Here is a 21,525-nt window from a genome sequence, read left to right as displayed (position 1 = left end):
ATGTATATATAAAAGTTACGTATCAATTATGTGAAGTTATTCGTCTTAATGATATCAATACAGTACATAATATTGGCTAGTATCAATTAAGCAAAATCAGTTGACGTGTATATAATGTAATTTTTTAATAAAAGTACAAATATAAAAAAATTAATATTTTTATAATTTTTTTACATTTATAAAGTACTTGCTTAATTTCTCCATTTTAAATAAATTTGACTCATGACCGGCCTCGACCGACCCTCATTCAAGCCACAAGGGTGGCAAATTAACTAAGGCCGGGCTTCTAGACTGGTTTAAAATCTTAGATCCAATTTTACTCAATTAATTAATGATGTTGGTAGAGATGGGTTCAAAGGATTAACTTTTTTTTCTGCTTTAACTATAAAATTATGTTATTATCTTTTTAAAATTTGTATCAAATTAGAATAAGATAAATAATTTAAAATTTTAAATCAGACAAAATAGCATATGAAACTCGTTTTCTCTTAACAATATTTTTTTACTCATTTGTGAATCCAAAAATTATATTAACTAGTGAATTAAAGATAAATCTTATTACATTCAACTTTAATATATTTCAATTGAATTTAGAAAAATCCAATTTTTATTGCCACACAAAATCTTGAAATTCACTTGAGGTGTACTCATTTTGAAGCATCAACAGGCTGAATGTAGGCTCGATAACGGATAAGCAATTCATCTCTTGAAGGAAAATATTCCTTATTTTGGATGCAATATTCATCTCTCCAAGCACAAAAATTTGGAAATTTTTCACTTGTCGCTAAAACGACTCCAGATACTTCTTCAAGAATTCCCAAATAAAGTGCTGCACCATTTGCAGCAATATCAGCAAATCCAAATTTGTCACCAACAAAGTACTTCTTGTCCTTGAACTCATTATCAAGAATTTTCAACATCTCATAGGCTTCCTCTTTAGCTTTCTCTTGTTCCTCTCCTTTGAAGAAGAAACTTTTCCACACTGCTGACCCCTGCCCAATAAACAAGCTTAATAAGGTCGTCGACTCGTTGTTGATAGCTAATTAGAGTTATGCAGGTATTAATAATATATTAATTAGTTATGATAAATTCTATGTACATAAAATAGTTATGCAATAAGGATAATGCATAAGTACTTCCTCAACCTATGCCCGAAATTTCAGAGACACACTAATACTATACTAATTCTATTACCCCTGAACTTATTTTATAAATAATTTTCTACCCCTTTTCGGCCTATGTAACACTAGTTTGAAGAAAAATGTCAACACATGCTACGCCCACAAGATAGTGTCATATAGATCGAAAAGGGTTAGAAAATTATTTATAAAATTAAGTTCAGGAGGTAATAGGACCTTAGTATAGTATAAGTGTGTCTCTAAAATTTCTTATGGGTACTTGTGCATAGGTTAAGGGGGTACTTGTGCATTTCCCTATACAATATACATAAATTTCTTCATAACTTATACATGTATTAGTTATGTATTTCTAAATTACAAATCAAATATTCTATTAATTTTGTACATAAATAATTACCTCCAAATCAACTATCAAATATGGTATTCATTATTTAGGTATAATAATGTAACTAAAACAAAATTTTCAATCAGTCGGAATAAGTTAAAAGCAATATACCTTATCATCGACATATTTAGCCCAAAAACGCGCTAAAGCTCGATCATAAGGGTCTTTAGGCAAAATGGAAGGGCCTTCAAATGCCTCATCAATGTATTCAAGAATGACCATAGACTCACAAATGGGCTTGCCATTGTGAATTAGCACTGGAATTTTCTTGTGAATTGGATTTGATTGAAGAAGCAAAGAACTCTTATTTTGTAAATCTTCTTCTATAAATTCATATTTGACTCCCTTAATCTTTAGAGCCCATTCAACTCTATGACTAAAAGGGCTATAACTTAGACCAAGCAACTTCACTTCTGCCATCTTACTACTTTGGTTCTCAATTTTATTTTTTTTTTGGCTCCCTTGATGTATAGTGTTTTTTTATTTTTATAGAGGAAAAAAAATAGGGATATACATTAATGTTTTTCTTGTTTGACTATTCAATTTTTTAATATTAAAAATTATATTAGACTAACTAGCCACTTGTTTGAACATCTTCCCTATTTTTGTAGGAATAATACAATAATAAAGATGACTTGTGCGCTCATGTCACCAACATTTTGGTCAAATCTAGTGGCTAGAAAAATCACTCTCTTCATAAATGATACTTATATTTTTTATTTATTCGGCCTATTTTTATGTATAATTTATTTTACGAATGATATTCCCTTTCATTTGTTTGATGGCCTTTTTTTAACTTTTCGTATAGCGTGCTTTGCGATATAAAATTAATGAATTTTTTGTTTGTTTGATATATTTTAAATTTAAAATTAAACAAAATTTAAAAAAAAATTGAAAATATTAAAAATTAAAATGGAGGGAGTTTTCAATATTTCGTGTCACCTTTTGATTTTTTCTTTCATTTTCAATTTGATGAGGAAAATGATTTATATGAAATAATAAAATATACAATCACTGGCCCCACCAAAGGCGAAACTTCTTAGTTCCTTAGCATGTGAACAGCTAAGATACTTTTCTCGGACAAAGAATTTTATTCAAAATTTTAAACCAAATAAATAATGGAATAATTTTATTCGAATATATAGTGATTTTTTCGTAAATTTTATATTTACTAAAAAATTATAAAAATGTATATCAATATTAACTCATGAACTCCTAACAAAACTGATTGATAAGTTAGTATAAGGAATGGGTCATGGAAATTGAATATTTTCCGCGCTAGAGTTGTGAGTTCGAATTCTTTGAATTATTGAAATGTCTAATAATACTTGTCCAGTTTTACGTAACACTTAAAAGAGTGGTTTCTTTTTCAAGACATTTAATTAAAGAAAAATTAGTAGAAAATACTATTTATTTTCTATAAAGGAATTTTTTTTAAAAAAAATATTTATTTCTTTTTTAGCAATTCTTTAGTTTCAATTTTTCACATGACGTGTTTAAAATCATAAGATCTAAAAAAAATATGAAACATTGAAAATTGACATTCTGTAGGTGATCAATTTATTAAGATGACAATTATTTATCCTAAAATTATTCATCTGAGAAAATAGTAAACATGACAATAAAATTGTTCTTCTCCTAGCTAGTTAGAAGGTCATAAAAAAATTGTCCGACAATTATCTACCTTGACACAGTTACATGAATAAAAAATCCATAATAATTCAAAGATATAATTAGAAATTAAAGGAGCTTTTTATAGAATTTTTAATCTAAACACAAGACGAGGTGAGCAGTCATAAACCAAACACTCGATAAAAAAATAAACTCTAATTACTTTATGCAATTATACATGCAACTTGCTCACTAGGAGATTATGATTTACGCTAAATGAATAAAGTATTGCCTAAGATAAGACATTAAGACGTATTCGACAATCAGTATATTTACTTTCCAATTCTTTTATTATAATTTATTTTAATTTTTAAATTTGAATCACTTATCTTTTTGGCGGGGAGCCTCAAGGGTCGCGAGCTGATTGATGTTGGGCTTATAAGCCCCAATTTTGAATTGCCTTGCAAAATTTAAACTCAATTCTATCCGGTTAACGATATGAGTTGGGTTGGCCTCAAAGATTAAGCTTTATTTGAAAATTTTAATCACAAAGATACAATTTTAAAAAAGAATATTATGTCAAGTAAAAATTAAAAAAAAAACAATTTTTTTAAATAAATAATTAAAATAAAGGAGAGGAAGATATTAAGATATATTCGACAATCAATATATTTAGTTTTTACTTCTTTTATCGCAATTTATTTTAATTATTAAATTTGAACCACATATCTTTTTGGCCGCGAGCCTCAACCCAGTGTCACTCAAGCCACAAGGCGCGAGCTGACTGATGTTGGGCTTATAAGCCCCAATTTTGAATTACCTTGCAAAATTTTAACTCTATTCTATCCGGTATTCCAGTTAACGATTTGAGTTGGATTGCCCTCAAAGATCAAGCCTTATTTGACGATTTTAATCACAAGGATTCAATTTTTTTAAAAAATATTATGTCAAATTAGAATTAAAAATAATATTTTTTTTTAAAATAAATGAATTAAAATAGAGGAGAGGAAGTAATATATTTTAGGGAAAAAGAATAAATATATCCTTTAATCATTGTAAATGGTGTGCAGATACCCTCTGTCATATTTTTGGAACATTGATGCCCCTGCCGACTAAAAACTAGAACGATATGCCCTTCACTCTAACGAAAAGTAAATAGGGACATGTGGCGCAATATTATCCATCGATCCGATAATGAGTCGATGAATAAAATTATGATACGTGTATTTTCGTTAGTATAAATAGTACACATACTTTAATTTTTGAATGATAAAAATACTAATGTTTCTAAAAAATGACAAAGAATATCTACTTATAATTCAAGATACATTTAGAGCCTGTTTGGCTCAGTTTAAAAGCTGGTCAAACTGACTTAAAAGCTGATTTTTGACTTATTAACTGTTTGGCAATACTCAAAATAACTTATTTTAAGTTTAAAAAAAATTTAAAAGCTGGGGTAGGGGTGCTTTTTTTTTTTTAGCTTATAAGCTGTTTTAAGTTGACCACATTTTTATCTTTTTGCCCTTAATATTTTTATACAATCTCCAAATTACCCACATAACCCTAACATCTCTTTCTTCCATTTTTCCCTTTTCACGTTTGGCATAGCAACTTCAGCACTTTTATCCAAACACATAACTGCTTATTTTAAAAATAAGTTTCAACACTTTCAAAAGTACTTTTTTAAAGCTGCTTTTATTAAGCCCATCCAAACGGGCCCTTACCCTTTTCCTTAAAGTTTACTCTTGGAAACATAGAAGGCCAATATAAAATTGCTTTCATACCAGGAGTCATAAGTCAATCATGAGAAACTTAGTGGTGTATTTAATTAATTGTTGTACAATTACTGACCAACCACCCAAACAATAATTGAATAGAAAATGTTAATAGTCAAGTTGGATTTAAAAATAAAACAAAATAATTAAGTGTTAAAAATATTTAAATTCATAAATATACCACAAAAATTGGAGTAGAACTAAGGTTACACAACGTGCTGTACACTCTTTAGAAGATTCTTTTGTGAAGCGTTCTTTTTCACTTTTGCCCCCACAATCAAAAAGTTTTGAATTCTTATTAATTATACATTGAATTTCGAGATAGCTGGATAGCAACAATCTTCGATCCTTGCGGATTCTCTGTCTTCTAAATGTGAGACTCAAATTCGTGAGTTGTTTCTATGAGGAAAAACTCCTCTCACTATATAAAAAATGATCTTTAATGAAATTAATTAATGACAATAACTTAATTGCTGCTATAGATGTATATTTTAACGATAATTAACATTCTTTATAAATGTCCTCAAAGTCTAGAGTCACAGTAATTCTAATAATAATTAACTAATGTCAATAAAAATTTTATCACTTTTTTATAACGTGTATATTTCAATTACCATTGATTTCACAAAAAATACATCCGAAATCCATCTCTATTTTTTATTGCCACACGAAATCTTAAAATTCAATAGAGGAGTAATCATTTTGAAGCAGCAACACGTTGAATGTAAGCTTGGTAATGGGCAAACAATTCATCTCTTGACGGTAAATATTCCTTGTTTTGGATGTAGTATTCATCTCTCCAATCGCAAAAATTTGGGAATTTTTCACTTGTCACCGAAACAACTCCAATTACTTCTTCAAGAACTCCAAACCAAAGGGCTACAGCATTTGCAACAACATCAACAAATCCAAATTTGTTACCAACAAAAAACTTTTTGTCCTTGAGCTCATTATCAAGAATTCTCAACATCTCATTAACTTCCTCTTTAGCTTTCTCTTGCTCCTCTCCTTTGAAAAATAGACTTTTCATCATTGATGGCCACTACATAATAATTGGAACTTAAATTCAACAAAATTTTAAAGATATAAATCTACAACAATAGGAGTACATTAGTCAGTCACAAATAAGTTATTGTTGGCAATATGATATTTTATTACTTTAGTCCAATTTTACACAAGACATATAATATATATAAAATGATATTCAGACTTGGTTGTATCTAATAATAAGTACTCTAACTTTGAATGTGCATATCTAAATATATTAATTTGGTCTCAATTAACAACTAGACACTCTAACTCTTTAATGTGTCTCGTAGACACCTCATGCTGACATGCCACATAAATTTTGAAGATGTATAGATGATTATTTTATAAGTTAGAATATTCAATTAATAGAGTAGAGACAAGTTAAGGAGTCAATATTTGTGTAGTCACTTAAAGTTTATTAAATATAAATTTATGAAGTGATTCGGATTATATTAAAATTATAGATATATTACTCCAAATAAATATTATGGATTAATATAATTGAGTTAATTATTGAAATCTAATAAATATTGATTTATTTAAGCCTGTTCCATAAAGATCATACGACATGTCACTTAAATCTGATTAGGCGAAGGGAATTCTATTCCTATCACAACTCCTCTATTTTAAACTATAAATAGGAGTCCTCATGATTCTAAAAAAGAACCAATAATTCTAAACAAGAAACTAGAGAAAACTCGTGGATCAAAAGCCACAAATTTCTCTACAAGTTTACGATTTCAGAATTCAAGTGTTCAAATTTAAGAATTGAAGAATTCAAGCATTCAAGATCAAGATAAAGTTCACGTTCAAGAACGAACAAGATCAAGACCGCCGGATTCAAGATCAAGCTCAAAGCCCTTGGATTCAACTAGAAGTCAAGTTCAAGATAAGTTCAAGTTCAAGAACGATCAAGATCAAGACCATCAGATTCAAGATCAAGCTTGGAGCCCTTGAAATCAACTAGAAGTCAAGATCAAGATAAAGTTCAAGTTCAAGATCAAAATTAAGTTAAAGTTAAAGTCAAATCCAAGATCAAGCGCAACAGCCCTTGAATTTATATTCGAAAAGGCGAGAAGAATTATAGAGATTGTAACACTCCCACTTTAAAATGATAAAACGATTGTTGCATAATTTTCCATTCTTGATTATTATTATCTTGACGTGAATTTTACTGTCTACAATCTGCATATTCAAAGTTAAAGCGTTTAATTACAAGTTGAAGAAAAGTTAAAATATTTGTATTATGCTTTTATACAAGTATTAAATCCTTAGCATAGATGATAAATTTCCAACAATTGGACTATATAACATGAAAGCAATATACCTTATCTTCGAAGAATTTAGCCCAGAAACGAGCTAAAGCTCGATCATAAGAGTCTTTAGGTAAGATGGAAGGGCCTTCAAATGTCTCGTCAATGTATTCAAGAATCACACTTGACTCACAAATTGGCTTTCCATTGTGAATGAGCACAGGGACTTTCTTGTGAATTGGATTGGATTGAAGAAGTAAAAGGCTCTTATTTTGTAGATCATCTTCTATATATTCATATTCCACACCTTTAGTCTTAAGAGCCCATTCAACTCTTTTACTAAAAGGGCTATACCATAGACCAAGCAATTTAATATCTGCCATCTCTCAACTTTGGTTAACTGTGTCTTTTGCTTTACTAATTGAGGGAATTATTTTTATGTGGTTGTGCTCTTCCTTGAGGTCTAGTATTCTTTTATAGAGGGAAGTTTCTTAGCATTTCACCAAATGCATTAACCTTTCTTGTTTGACTATTCAAAATAAAGGGAAAAAGGACAAATAGATATTTTTGTAATCTTGAAATTTAGAAAGGACATACTCCTCGTCAAAAAAAATTAGTGCATATAGTTTTTATATATGTCTTCAGCTAATAAATTGTCCATATTTACTGTTTTCCTTTACACACTAAATTTACTATTTTTTTATAAATTTATTTTATCCATTTGAAACCTCTCTCAACCTGATTCAAATTTATTTTATGATTGAGATTGAGTTTTTTTTTAATTGAGATGATACGTAAATTTCATAGCTGACAAGTAAATGATCTAATTTTGAGAGTGTATATCTAAGCACTTTAGCTCGATATTAACGGAGAAGTAAACACTTCATCATAGTATCTTGTGAGAACTTGAGGCTGGCATTTGGGATAGGTTCTAGATGCTAACATTTTAATTTGAATTTCTAGCTAGCTTTCTCAAACAAATATTTTTATTTATAAGTGAATCCAAAAATTAAAATTAACTAAATGAATTAAAGAGGAATCTTATAACATGCATATTTTTTTTTCTTACATACCACTAGTTCAATTCGAAATCAACCTTCAATTGAATTAACAAAAACTACTCCCTAAATCCATGTCTAACTTTTATTGCCAAACAAAATCTTGAAATTTACTAGAGGTGTACTCATTTTGAAGCATTAACAGGCTGAATATAGGTTTTGAAACGGATAAGCAATTCATCTCTTGAAGGTAAATATTCTTTGTTTTGCGTGCAATATTCATCTCTCCAAACACAAAAATTTGGAAATTTTTCTTTTGTCACCAAAACAACTCCAGATACTTCTTCAAGAACTCCCAGCCAAAGTGCCCCAGCATTTGCAACAATATCAACAAATCCAAATTTGTCACCCACAAAAAACTTTTTACCCTTTAGCTCATTATCAAGAATTCTCAACATCTCAAAAACTTCCTCTTTAGCTTTCTCTTGCTCCTCTCCTTTGAGAAGAATACTTTTCCTCATTGATGCACCCTACATAACAATAATAATGTATACTCAATTTCAAAAATAGGAATATACAATAGTCAATAAGAATAAAAGTACATTAGTTGTCTTCATTTAGTTCAACTCTATAATAGTGCATAATACATAAATAAACATTCAAATTCAGTCTCGGCGGGTAAGTAAGCACTTTAACCTTGAAAACTACGCATTCAAACATATTAATTTATTCTTAACTGACAGTTAAACATTCCAACTCATCCCCACTAATGTGTCTCGTTGACACATAATTGAAGGTATCTAGATGATCGTATTATAGGTTGGAGTACTATCCAATTGACACAATTAAAACGAGTTAATACCTAATAAAGTAAATGTCTCCACTTATGTGACTCAAAAGTATTTCCAATTAATAGACTTATATACCATGAGAAAAAATATACCTTGTCTTCAAAAAACTTCACCCAAAATCGAGCTAAAGCTCGATCATAAGGGTCTTTAGGCAAGATTGAAGGACCTTCAAATGCCTCATCAATGTATTCAAGAATGACAATTGACTCACATATGGGCTTGCCATTATGAATTAGCACAGGAACTTTCTTGTAAATTGGATTGGATTCAAGAAGTAGAGAACTCTTATTTTGTAGATCTTGTTCTATAAATTCATATTGGACACCCTTAAACTTGAGAGCCCATTCAACTCTATGACTAAAAGGGCTATACCATAGACCAAGCAACTTAACATCTCCCATCTATCAACTTTAGTAAACTATGTTTTTGCTTTACTAATTGAGGGAATTTTTGTGTGGTTCTTTTCTCCCTTTGAGGTAAATGCTTTTATAGAGGGAAAAATAGGGTTAGCAATCTGCCAACTGAATAATGTTTCCTTTTTTACTATTAGGTTTAGTAATCTAATTATGCTTTCACATTCATGGCACTTGAAATAAAATAAGAGGAAAAAGAGTAAATATTTTTCTTTAATCTTGCCATTTAGAATGACATGCCACTTGTTAACAAATGGTGCATATATATATTTTTCGTTATCTAATGAATGGTGAATATTTAATTTTTTGGTTAGTAAACTTAATTTTTTTTTAGAAGTGAGCAATACAATAACAAAGATGACTTAGTGCTAAGGTCAGCCACTTTTTGGTCAAATCTAGTGGCTTGCTATGATTAATTAAAATGCAATTACTGACCCACCGACCGGCAAATCCAACCAATAGATTTTGTATTAAATTATATATTTGATTAGTATTGCCTTTGTTTTAAAATAATTCAAACTGTTAGATATTTTTCATATTTTAAATTAAATTTAATTATTTAAGAGAAAAAGATTAAATATGTCCTTAAACTATTCGAAAAGGTTTAGATATATCTTCCGTTTAAAGTTTGGTTTACTCATGTCCTCTTTGTCCAACTTTTGATCCAAATATGCCTTTATGGACGTTAGTTGCCATGTTGGACATATCCAACTCATTTTTTTATCAATTTAAATGTCACACAGAATTGTCATGTCATTTTGACCTTATCATATGACATTTAAATGAAAATGGAAAGATATTCGGACTAATAAACACCTAATCCGACTCATAAATCAACTTCTTTTAAATTCACTATCCGATTTTTAACAATTTTGTTTAATTTTTATGTTTTTGGTAAATCTATAAATGAGCAATTGATTAATTAAAAATAGGAAAAATATGAAAAAAAAAATATAAAATTAACGCCAAAAATTCAGAAATAAATATAGTAACCTTAAATCTAACATTTCAATATTTTTTTAAAATTTTTTATTTTTCGGTAAATCTCGAAAATGAGAAATAGATTAAATAAAAAATATGAAAAGTATGGAAAAATAGAAAATAACGTCAAAAGTTCACAAATAAATATAGTAACATTTCATTCTACAATTTTTTTTAAAAAAAATATTTTTTTTCGACAAATCCCGAAAATGAGTGATTTATTAATAAAAAAGAAAAAAATATGAAAACATAATAAAAAATTTACGTCAAAATTTAAAAATAAATATAGTAACCTTAAATTCAATAATTTCAACAATTTTTTTATTTTATATATTTTTTTTCATATTTTCCTATTTTTTATTTGTGATATTTTTATGTAATTATATTATTCATATTTTTTGTTAATGAACTCATTTTTGGGATTTGTCGAAAAATAAAAAACTAAAAAAATGTTGAAAATGTTGAATTTAAGGTTATTGTATTTATTTTTTAATTTTTGGCGTTAATTTTATATATTTTTTTCATATTTTTATTAATCAATTACTCATTTTCGAAATTTATCAAAAAAATAAAATTTTTAAAAAAGTTTAAAATTGAATTTAAGGTTAATATAATTATTTCTGAATTTTTGGTGTTAATTTTATATATTTTTGCATATTCTTCCTATTTTTTTATTAATCAATTACTCATTTTCGAAATTTATCGAAAAAAATAAAAATTAAACAAAATTGTTGAAAATTAGTCTGATAATTTATTTAAAGGGGGTTTATTTATGGGTCGGATTAGGTGTTTATGAGTCTGAATATCTTTCTATTTTCATATAAATGTCATGTGGTAAGGTCAAAATGACATGACAATTACATGTGACATTTTAAAAAATGAAAAAAATGACTTGGATATGTCCAATATGACAACTAACGCCCATAAGGGCATTTTTGGATCAAAAGTTGAATGGCGAGATCATGAGTGAACCAAACTTTAAACGGAAGATATATCTAGACTTTTTCAAATAGTTTAGGAGCATATTTGATCCTTTTCTCATTATTTAATTTTAACATTATTTTTAAAAATATTTTTTCTTTACTCCACATTTGAATATTTTATGTGATAAGTTCAAGAAACTTTAAATTATTATAAAGATTAATTTGACAAGAATCAACAAGAGAAAAATAAAAAATAATATCTAATTTATATTCTTAATCTTCTTTTTCTAAAGAATATAAAACACCCAACAATTTAATTATTTTGAAATATAGGAAGTATTATAATAACACATATGTATAACATACATAATTATACACTTTGATTTGATTTTAGTATTTTGATAACTCTTTGATAAATATCAAACACTCTATGTGTCACGACCCAAAAATGAACGTGATGGCACTCGTCTTATCCCACCAAGACAAGTCAATCTAAAACTCTACCATTACAATAAAATGCGGAAAATTCATAATTTACTAAAAAAAAATATTCCCAAAATCTGGTTGTCACGTGTACAAGCCTCTAAAGAATTACAATTGATTCAAAGAAAAAAATAAGTCTCAAATGACATTGTTTCTCGAGTTGAACAAGATCATAAATAGAATTAGAAGGTTTGCTGAGATAACAAGCAGCTACCTCACAATTCTCCACAAAAAGCCTCGAACAAGGGGAAGAGAAATATCACAAAGGTCCGGGCTAGTAACCTACAAAAAAATTGTAGTAGCAAGGGGTGAGTACCAAACCACACGGTACCCAGCAAATAAACTTCTAAACACAAGCTAAGTGGATAAAATACGGGTGCTCCTTACACACCAACCAAACCTCCACAACTACAACCTGCATAAAAATCAGTCCAACCTAACAGTTCACAGTTTTCATAGCATATATACTCAACAACAAGCTCAATATTCATCAATTACACCCTCCACAAAAAGGCACTCGCAATATCAACAAAACACAAGATCAAGTTCATTAAATAGAGTTAACCAAATATCAAATACTTTTCAATCACCAATAAAATACGTAATCATAAAGGATGAAGAATGTCATGTGATACAATGCAATATGACAAAGGATGAAGAATGTCATGTGATACAATGCAATATGACACTATGAAATGATATACCTCCAAATACCAGGTACTCTCTCAACCGTATGTACATGATACTCCTCGGAAATACATCAAGAGTTCATGACCCATGGGGGATTCGTGAGGTCCATAACCGACACGGACAATCTCCACGTGTCTGTGCGAACGATCTCAACGCACTATCATAAATCAAACAAATTTCGTATGGACGATCTTTACGTGCCAAATCATAATTCGATCTCAACATGGACGATCTCCACGTGTTACACCTTTACTCATACCCAATCTCATGTCAATGCATGTGCACAATATGATATCAAAGAAAAGGGATGATGCAACATCTCAATAAATCAAATGTAGCTATGACATAAAATCACCTCAATTATAACAATTATATGGATTCGGTAAAGAACAAAATCACACATAATAAATCAAGTCATAAATATATCAGCTAATGCTCATATGCTTTGGCATTCTCAAATTACGATCCACATTTTCATAATAATAAATTTTGCATTTATAACATCGGTACTCGTACCATTCTCAACCCATCAACATTTAATCACATTATCTTTTATTACCCCCTTTTCATCGTTATAATTAATCAAGGTGGACAAGTCAATCCTTCACCAAGTTCGATTACTCCCAAACACATACCACAAGGAAATACACGAATTTCATACACTTGACAAGGGTTTAGAAATCCACTTGCCTCAATTAATCAACAATTTATTTCGGGATTTGAGCCTTTCCTTTTCGTTAAGCTTTCAAATTAATGCAATCTGATAGAGTGCGGCTGCTCTCTTCATCTTATTCCGTTCGTTCTCTTTTTCTTTTTTTTCATCAGCAGCTATCTCAAATTTTCAGTTAGGGTTTTTGGTACTTATTTCTTTTATTTATTGATTTGTTTATTTATTAATCTTTTTTATTATTTTTTTTGTTCTTCCATTATTAAAAGCAACAAAATAATCATTTATTAAATCTGAAAATAATGTCTCTTATTTTTATAGGCCATAAATTATTCATAGAAGCCACAAAAAAGAATTAATATAAAAAAATGGTTAAAATTCATAAAACGACTAAGAGGATCGTTACACTATGAGCTAGCAAATACCAATTTTTTAAAATGTCTACTAAATACAATAATATCAAAGTCGTGATATAAAAATTTTCCAAATATTAATATATTATCCAATATCTATCATATCATATTCATCCTAATTCCTTGTACAACGTGAATAGCTAAGCTGCCCTTTTTGATAGAGTTTAAAATTATAAAATCGATATGTGAATAGTGTTAGGATTGAATTCACGCACACACACTTGATGAATGAAGAACACAAGAACTTTCAAGAGAAAGAGATGAGAGATCTAGAGAGAGAAAGAGAAAATCCAATATTTCGTGGTAACACCCCGTGAGTAAACTTCCACGACGGTGGGGTATATTTATATTAATAAATCAGAGTATTTTTGGTTACAGAAAATAAATAGAGAATATAGTAAAGCCTAAACAGGTAGTTCGATTTCTTTTTTCGTATGCATAGTTCGAACTAATACTTATTATCCATTCGAATAAAAAAAACACTCCCTAAATTCACTCAACTTTTATTGCCACACAAAATCTTGAATTTTCAAAGATGAATAAATAGGATTGATTTCTCAAATACTTAACTAACTAGTTATTATTTCAGAAAGTCAATTTTCTTTAATAAAGAAAAATAACTTTCTTAGATAATAAGTACTAATTAACTTATCATACAAGAAATCAATTCGAATAAGGAGGTGTTGTAGCAGCTTGAAAGCGAGCTTTGAAAAAAGCAAGCAACTCATCTCTCGAAGGTAAATATTCTTTGTTCCCGTTAATGTATTCATCTCTCCAAGCATAAATATTTGGATATTTTTCTTTTGTTACCAAAATAATTCCAGTTGCTTCTTCAAGAATTCCCATCCAGAGTGCAAGAAAATTAGCAGCAATATCAGCAAATCCAAATTTATTACCAACAAAAAATTTCTTGTCCTTCAACTCATTATCAAGTATTTTCAACATCTCACAAACTTTCTCTTTAGCCTTCTCTGATTTGTGAAAGAAACTTGTCCCCACTGCTGACCCCTACAAATAATACACAAATATTAGAGGTAATTTTTATCAAACCATCCTTATTATTACAAGTCATTTAAACATTAAAAAATAAATATTCTCTTTGTTTCATAAAGAATGGTCTAGTTTGACTTGACACGGAGTTGAAGAAAATAAAAAATATTTTTGATCATGTGGTCTTAAACTAAAGTTATGTTAAATATACAAAATTGTCATTTAATCTTGTGGCCTTAAACATGTCACGTGGAAAGTCGTTACAAAAAAATATTATTCTTTTTAAAACAGACTAAAAAGGAAAGGAGGTAATTCCTTTTTAAACGGATGAAATAATTATTTAACAGCAAGGATAAAATAAACATAGCATGATATTGATAAATTATTCAGTGATTTTATAAACTATAGACAAAATAGTATACTCAACAAGTAAAGATGAATATAGATAGTAAAAAAGAATATACAATATCTTCGAAAAACTTAACCCAAAAACGAGCTATTGCACGATCATAAGGTTCTTTAGGCAAGATGGAAGGACCTTCAAATGTCTCATCAATGTATTCAACAATCACCATAGACTCACAAATGGACTTTCCATTGTGAATTAACACTGGAATTTTCTTATGAATTGGATTTGATTCAAGAAGTAGTGGGCTCTTATTTTGTAAGTTTTCTTCTATAAATTCAAATTTCACACCCTTAACTTTTAAAGCCCATTCAACTCTGTGACAAAAAGGACTATACCATAGCCCAAGCAACTTCACTTCTTTCATCACACAATTTTTGTTCTACTATTTTTAATTTTTTTTTAATATGTTGATGAGTTTTATATGTTGGTTCTAATGATTTGTTCTTCTTTTATAGAGGGAGAACAAGTGTCTTTATAATTTTCTTCTTTTTGACAAAGTCAATTTTCCAATTTAATGATGTATATTGACTGAGGACTTTTAAGTCTTAAAATAAGTGGTAGTAGTTGAAGCATGAAGGTTGTGTTTACGTAGATATGGGTGCAAGTGGATATATATCGATTTTGGAATCATCATTTAAAACCATCATAAATTTTAATTTGTAGTGATTTGGTTAAAATACATAGTAGTTGACGCCTGAATGCATTTGCTTGATTTGGCATAATGATTTAATATATTCATCTCTCCTGTGCATAAATTTAGAAATTTTTCTCTTGTCACCAAAACAATTCCAGTTGCTTCTTCAAGAACTCCTAGATAAAGTCCCACACCATTTGCAGCAATATCAGAAAATCCAAATTTGTCACCAATAAAGTACTTTTTACTATCCTTGAACTCATTATCAAGAATTTTCAACATCTCATGAGCTTCCTCTTGTTCCTCCCCTTTGAAAAAGAAACTTTTCCCTAATGCTGCCCCCTAAAAATTAAAACACTCAAAATTTATTTGGTGCGTTGACAATTTAATATGAGGACCCATCACTAATAGAATGACTCCTAGAAATAAACTTAACTCATGTTCAAAAACTAGCCAGGAAAGAAACGTTCAAATCCATATATGAAGATAACTTTATTCCTTTTAATTTTCATTCGTATAATTTTTGAAAAAAATCAAATTAAGCATAATATTATGACAAATATATATTTCAAATTAGTTGCATTATATAGTAGTGAAAAGAATATACCTTATCGTCAAAAAAACATAGCCCAAAAAACGAACTATAGTTCGATCATAAGGATCTTTGGGCAAGATGTATGAGCCTTCAAATGTCTTATCAATGTATTCAACAATTATCATTGACTCACAAATGGACTAGCCATTGTGAATTAACAATGGAATTCGATTGAAGAAGTAGAGGGCTTTTGTTTTCAACAATTACCGTTGACTCACAACTTTGTTTTTTTTTCTTTTTCCTTTTTCACTATTATATGATGATTTTGATTTTTTGAATTTTTTTCTTTCTTTTTATAGAGGGAAAAAAAATTAGGAACCGTCTATGTAACCAAGCAAATACAAATTTTCTTTGGCTGAAGACTTTTATAAACAAGACAAGTGTTAAAATAAGTGCTAGAGGTTGAAGCTTGAAGGTTCCATTTATGTTGATAGTGCCGCGTTTACAAATTTTTGTAGTGATTAGTTTGGTTACTTACAAAATTATGATTTTGAAGTTTCAAACTTAATCTTAAAATATTCATCTTATCTGTAAATGAACTCTAATAATATTATTGGTGAAGAATTAATCATCAACGGTTCCTTAAAATCGTTCGCATAATTCACTTACATACATCAATTAAGACTATTTATTATCTATTGAACACTTTTTTCTATTCAAAAATTGTTTCTATTAGATATTCTTTAATAATCAGCAAAAAATATGAAGAGTGTAATACACTTGCGTTGATATGGCAACACAACTAACTAAAAAATGACATGTGGCACCGGGCTCCCAAAATTATATAATTTTTTTTATCAAATCACAAAACGTCCATTTCAACTTCATCTTTTTCCCAAAAAACATTATTCTTCGAATCACAAAACTTAATTTCTTTTTCGAATAACTTGAAGATTAACTTTTTAAAAAAAGATACATTTTCATACTAAGAGGAAGAAGAAAGAAAATTTTGTCGGCGGTTATTTATTTCAACATCGATGATAAAAAGAAATTAATAGCTTAAAAATTAATTCTTTCGATTTTTCGATTATCATCTTTGATAAATTTAGTGGGTTTATATTTCAATTGAGTAAAATTATTTTCAAAATTATAACCTTTTGTCCCTTCGGGGACATCCGATAAAATTAAAACAATACAGAGAGTAAAATTATATGTTCAAAAATTGTGACAAAAAAAATGTCGGATAACTTTTTTTATACGTAAAAATTATTTACCATCTCCTTTTTCTTCTTCTTCTTCTTCTTCATATTTGTTTCATTATTTTTATGAGATTTGCAATAAATCATACAAAAAAAGTTTTTCTTTTAATTTGAATCATATAATTTCTTCAGAGTTGATTTTCATTTATCTTCAGATTGGAATAAATAATTTTTTACATATAAAAAAAAGAGACAAACAATGTTGAAGCTAAAATGGAGAAGGTTTTGTAAACTAAATTATGGAAAAAATGAGTAGTAGCGGGTGTGGTGATCTTCTTCCTTGAAAAAAAATGTAAATGAAAGAAGAAGAAAATATTTGTAAGTTAATTATAGTGCCAAGTGACAATAAAAAAAATAAAAAGATGTAAACAAATTTAAAAAACGCTATTTTGAATCTTTTCAGGCGCTTTAGGAAAGTGTAAAACACATTTTTTTATCATTTCATTGTTTTGTGTTTAATAGATATATGTTTTGAACAATTTAGGTGTCTAATAGGTATAAGTCCTAGCTACTGTGTCTAAATATATTACACGAACAACTTTAATGGGCTATGTATTAATTATTGTATGATCACTAATCCATAGCAAAACAATAATTTAATACAATAGAATACAAATGGGTAACAACCATTAGCTTCATAATTTTATTCAAACGCAAACGCAAACTCAAGCTCAGTTCATAACTACATATATCTTAATATGTTATTTATTTATTTTACTAATGTATACGTAGTTTGAACATGGAATAACACTGATATGTTATTGTTATTGTATACACAGCTCGAACCAATATAGTAATTAAATTGAACTCCTGAATTTATTCGGCAACTGATGCAGCTAGAATGCGAGCTTTGAATTTGGCAAGCAACTCATTTCTTGAAGGTAAATATTCCTTGTTTTCGCTGCAATTAATATATTTATCTCTCCAAGCACAAAAATTCGGATATATTTCATTTGTCACCAAAACAACTCCAGATGCTTCTTCAAGAACTCCTAGCCAAAGGGCTGCAACATTTGCAACAATATCAACAAATCCAAATTTATCACCAACAAAGTACTTCTTGTCCTTTAGCTCAGTATCAACAACTTTCAACATCTCATAAAGTTCCTCTTTAGCTTTCTCTTGCTCCTCTCCTTTGAGAAAGAAACTTCTCCCCACTGATGAACCCTGCTAACTAAAATACTAAAAAGTTAAATATCAATAACAATTTTACTTATTTTCGTATATCGAAATTAAGTTTAAGCAAATTAGAATCAATTATATGCTCATATCATATCAGACTCTAATAAGTCCAATATTATACAAAAAAAAGCACAATAAATTTGCCTTATAAAGCAAAAAAGAACATAGGTATAAACCTACTAATACAACTAAAATATACCTTCTCGTCAAAAAACTTAGCCCAAAAACGAGCTATAGCACGATCATAAGGGTCTTTAGGTAAAATGGAAGGGCCTTCAAATGTCTCGTCGATGTACTCAAGAATTACCATTGACTCACAAATTGGTTTGCCGTTGTGAATGAGAACAGGGATTTTCTTGTAAATAGGGTTCGATTCAAGAAGCAGAGGGCTCTTGTTTTGTAGATCTTCTTCTATAAATTCATATTTGACGCCCTTAATCTTGAGAGCCCATTCAACTCTGTGACTATAAGGGCTATACCATAGACCAAGCAACTTAACATCTGCCATTTTAGGAATTTTCTATTGTTGTTTTGATCTTTTGAATTTTGTTCTTCTTTTTATAGAAGGTAAAACAAGGAAGTGGTTTGGTAACCAAGCAAATGGTACTTTTCTTCTTTGACAAGTCAATTTACATGTATTAGGTAAAAATTGAGTAGAAGGTTCTATTCAATTAATAAAGATCTATCAGGCTCAAATCAATAAATGCATGATGTATCTAAGTTGTCAAACGCTGCTTTCTTTAAGGCGCGTTCAACCTTGAAGCTTAGAAAAGCGATTGATGACTGATCTATTTATAATGTGGGAACTCATAGTTTGAAATCAACGAACGTACCTATGTCCCAAAGACAAAATAGGATAAAGGGACAAATGATAAATAAAGATGACATTTTGCAATTTTCAGAGGAATATTAGCCGGCATAACTAGTACTAAGTAACATTATTTTCAGGTGAAGCGTTTCTATTGGACATAGTAATTTATGGTCTGAGTGGAGTTTTTCAACTGATTGATATATTAACTTCATTATATATATCTATAAGTAGCAGTTTTTTTTCAAATACCAAATCAAATAACTAGTCAAATGTTTTTTTCTTATTGAATTGATACACATGTCTTTGATCTCTTAATAAATTCAACTCTATCATTTTTCGAGTAAACAATTACAAACAAGCTAGAGAACACAAGGTATCCTTGACTCAAACACATAAATTAAAATCAATTTCATTTAGAAAATTAAGCTAGCTAGATTCCTCTGATTTACGAGTTTTATTCCAAACACAAGATACCTTAAAATTTTACGCAATCAATTAGACAAATCCTCATTTAGCTCCAATTTCAGCTAGTGCTTTAGCTTTGAAACAACTAAGCATCGTATATCTATCAGGAAGATTTTCTTGAACTTCACTACACTTGAGATACTCATCTATCCAAGCACACAAATTAGGAAACTTTTCACTTGTAATCAACACATTTCCAGTAGCTTCTTCAACAATTTCAACCCAAAATGGGATGTAATTTGCAGCAACATCAACAAATCCAATTTTATCTCCACTAAAAAACTTCTTGTCCTTAAGTTCATTGTCAACAATTTTTAGTATCTCATAAGCTTCTTCTTGTATGTTTTTTTCTTGTTCCTCACTTTTGCTCCATAGACCTTTCCTCACTGCATCCAAGCACTAAAAACCACAAAAAAAAAAGCGTTAATTAATTTCACGTATGATTACTGAACTAGTACATATATATGTTTTGTAATACTAATAATTAAGTTATAATTTGATTGATTACTACGTATAACAACTCACCATTCCATCAAGAAACTTAGCCCAGAAACGCGCTAAAGCTCGATCATAAGGGTCTTTAGGCAAAATGGACGGGCATTCAAATATCTCATCAATGTATTCAACAATAACTATAGACTCACAAATGGGCTTTCCATTGTGAATTAGTATTGGGATTTTCTTAAGGACGGGATTCGATTCAAGAAGTAGAGGGCTTTTGTTTTGTAGATCTTCTTCTATAAATTCATATTTCACTCCTTTAACTCTCAAAGCCCATTCAACTCTACGACATAAGAACTACCACTAACACCAAGCAACTTAACTTCATCTACCATTTTTGTATTTGAAGAATTTATTTATTTTTAATGATGGTTTGGTTTAGTCTTATGATTTGTTCTTGTTCTTATAATCGTGAGAAATTTTTAAAAAATTTCTTGTTGGCCAAGCATAAGTATTTTTCTTCTTTAATTTCATTACATTTAGTATTTGTCTAAGGTTTATTTTGCATTTGCAACTTGTGTTTGTGTACTTCGATATATGTGGAAGTCAAAAGTCATATAGTACTTCTTTTTGGTATATATAAGGAAGTTTCTGAAGTAGGCATCACGCATAAGACGGTGTTTGAGTGAATGATGAGTCAAAAAGTAATGCTTAAATGCTTTCATATTTCTTTCTTTCCACTTGGGGTTGTTTATTACAATTATATAAGTTCGAAACTTTAATTCATGACTTTTAGCTTATTTTCATTTGTTTTGGCTTGAAATTTATTGTGATTTTTAAAAAGAAGCTTTTTAAAAATATACGTTATTTTTAGTCAAATCGAAATGACTTTTAAGTCAAAAAATAAAAAATAAGAAGAGTCCACAGATTAATGTCCGGTGTAATTATTGAACTTGATTCATTGTAACAAAGAGAAGGGGGCAAATATATGTTCGTTAACTTTGCAAAAAGACCTGTCACGACCCAAAACCGAGCCGCGACTGGCACCCACACTTACCCTCCTATGTGAGCGAACCAACCAATCTAACCCTAACATTTCAATTTAATATCAACAGAAAGTAATGCGGAAGACTTAAACTCATTAATAAAAACCAATTCAATAACTTCTAAAATTCAACATCTATTATT

General features: G+C 29.1%; 5 protein-coding genes and 2 pseudogenes across 8 annotated transcripts; all 7 read right to left on the bottom strand.

Moving 5' to 3' along the window:
- Nucleotides 1-506: 506 nt before the first annotated feature.
- Nucleotides 507-1,997, bottom strand: LOC107031787 (probable glutathione S-transferase). Its single transcript, XM_015233260.2, has 2 exons — nucleotides 1,636-1,997; nucleotides 507-992 (listed from the first exon to the last, which is right to left on the bottom strand). Exons 1-2 carry the CDS (start codon nucleotides 1,942-1,944, stop codon nucleotides 648-650), a joined length of 654 nt encoding a protein of 217 aa, XP_015088746.1. The 5' UTR covers nucleotides 1,945-1,997; the 3' UTR covers nucleotides 507-647.
- A 3,480-nt stretch (nucleotides 1,998-5,477) lies between these two features.
- Nucleotides 5,478-7,659, bottom strand: LOC107031786 (probable glutathione S-transferase). Its single transcript, XM_015233258.2, has 2 exons — nucleotides 7,267-7,659; nucleotides 5,478-5,952 (listed from the first exon to the last, which is right to left on the bottom strand). The coding sequence occupies exons 1-2, from the start codon at nucleotides 7,573-7,575 to the stop codon at nucleotides 5,608-5,610; spliced, it is 654 nt and encodes a 217-aa protein (XP_015088744.1). The 5' UTR covers nucleotides 7,576-7,659; the 3' UTR covers nucleotides 5,478-5,607.
- A 542-nt stretch (nucleotides 7,660-8,201) lies between these two features.
- LOC107030621 (probable glutathione S-transferase) lies at nucleotides 8,202-9,604 on the bottom strand. Its single transcript, XM_015231886.2, has 2 exons — nucleotides 9,134-9,604; nucleotides 8,202-8,720 (listed from the first exon to the last, which is right to left on the bottom strand). The coding sequence occupies exons 1-2, from the start codon at nucleotides 9,440-9,442 to the stop codon at nucleotides 8,376-8,378; spliced, it is 654 nt and encodes a 217-aa protein (XP_015087372.1). The 5' UTR covers nucleotides 9,443-9,604; the 3' UTR covers nucleotides 8,202-8,375.
- Nucleotides 9,605-14,082: 4,478 nt separating this feature from the next.
- Nucleotides 14,083-15,455, bottom strand: LOC107030623 (probable glutathione S-transferase). 4 transcript variants are annotated; one of them, XM_027919572.1, is made up of 2 exons: nucleotides 15,140-15,455; nucleotides 14,083-14,612 (listed from the first exon to the last, which is right to left on the bottom strand). In XM_027919572.1, the coding sequence occupies exons 1-2, from the start codon at nucleotides 15,372-15,374 to the stop codon at nucleotides 14,275-14,277; spliced, it is 573 nt and encodes a 190-aa protein (XP_027775373.1). In that variant the 5' UTR covers nucleotides 15,375-15,455; the 3' UTR covers nucleotides 14,083-14,274. The 4 variants fall into 4 exon arrangements, with proteins under 4 accessions (XP_027775373.1, XP_027775374.1, XP_015087375.1 ...); XM_027919573.1 differs by having other exon boundaries at nucleotides 14,083-14,609; XM_015231889.2 differs by having other exon boundaries at nucleotides 14,083-14,619; nucleotides 15,087-15,452.
- Nucleotides 15,456-15,662: 207 nt separating this feature from the next.
- LOC107029932 lies at nucleotides 15,663-16,854 on the bottom strand (annotated as a pseudogene).
- Nucleotides 16,855-18,048: 1,194 nt separating this feature from the next.
- On the bottom strand, nucleotides 18,049-19,175 carry LOC107030723 (probable glutathione S-transferase). The gene is made up of 2 exons (XM_015231987.2): nucleotides 18,820-19,175; nucleotides 18,049-18,605 (listed from the first exon to the last, which is right to left on the bottom strand). The coding sequence occupies exons 1-2, from the start codon at nucleotides 19,126-19,128 to the stop codon at nucleotides 18,255-18,257; spliced, it is 660 nt and encodes a 219-aa protein (XP_015087473.1). The 5' UTR covers nucleotides 19,129-19,175; the 3' UTR covers nucleotides 18,049-18,254.
- Nucleotides 19,176-19,810: 635 nt separating this feature from the next.
- LOC107030738 lies at nucleotides 19,811-20,747 on the bottom strand (annotated as a pseudogene).
- Nucleotides 20,748-21,525: the final 778 nt, after the last annotated feature.

This window comes from Solanum pennellii, chromosome 9 (assembly GCF_001406875.1).
Source record: "Solanum pennellii chromosome 9, SPENNV200".
In the NCBI taxonomy this organism is placed as follows: domain Eukaryota; kingdom Viridiplantae; phylum Streptophyta; class Magnoliopsida; order Solanales; family Solanaceae; genus Solanum; species Solanum pennellii.
Note: the sequence above shows the minus strand (reverse complement) of the source record. Positions and strands in the feature narration are given on the sequence as shown.

What these genes read in the sequence shown, in the direction of transcription:
- LOC107030621 (XM_015231886.2), bottom strand. Translation starts at nt 9,442, where the DNA reads ATGGGAGATGTTAAGTTGCTTGGTCTATGGTATAGCCCTTTTAGTCAT. An exon ending in TGAAGTTTTTTGAAGACAAG is followed by an intron (nt 8,721 to 9,133) that starts GTATATTTTTTC and finishes ATTGTTATGTAG; the next exon opens with GGTGCATCAATGAGGAAAAG.
- LOC107031787 (XM_015233260.2), bottom strand. Translation starts at nt 1,944, where the DNA reads ATGGCAGAAGTGAAGTTGCTTGGTCTAAGTTATAGCCCTTTTAGTCAT. An exon ending in CTAAATATGTCGATGATAAG is followed by an intron (nt 993 to 1,635) that starts GTATATTGCTTT and finishes TTTATTGGGCAG; the next exon opens with GGGTCAGCAGTGTGGAAAAG.
- LOC107030723 (XM_015231987.2), bottom strand. Translation starts at nt 19,128, where the DNA reads ATGGCAGATGTTAAGTTGCTTGGTCTATGGTATAGCCCTTATAGTCAC. An exon ending in CTAAGTTTTTTGACGAGAAG is followed by an intron (nt 18,606 to 18,819) that starts GTATATTTTAGT and finishes TTTAGTTAGCAG; the next exon opens with GGTTCATCAGTGGGGAGAAG.
- LOC107031786 (XM_015233258.2), bottom strand. Translation starts at nt 7,575, where the DNA reads ATGGCAGATATTAAATTGCTTGGTCTATGGTATAGCCCTTTTAGTAAA. An exon ending in CTAAATTCTTCGAAGATAAG is followed by an intron (nt 5,953 to 7,266) that starts GTATATTGCTTT and finishes ATTATTATGTAG; the next exon opens with TGGCCATCAATGATGAAAAG.
- LOC107030623 (XM_015231888.2), bottom strand. Translation starts at nt 15,374, where the DNA reads ATGAAAGAAGTGAAGTTGCTTGGGCTATGGTATAGTCCTTTTTGTCAC. An exon ending in TTAAGTTTTTCGAAGATATT is followed by an intron (nt 14,620 to 15,065) that starts GTATATTCTTTT and finishes TATTATTTGTAG; the next exon opens with GGGTCAGCAGTGGGGACAAG.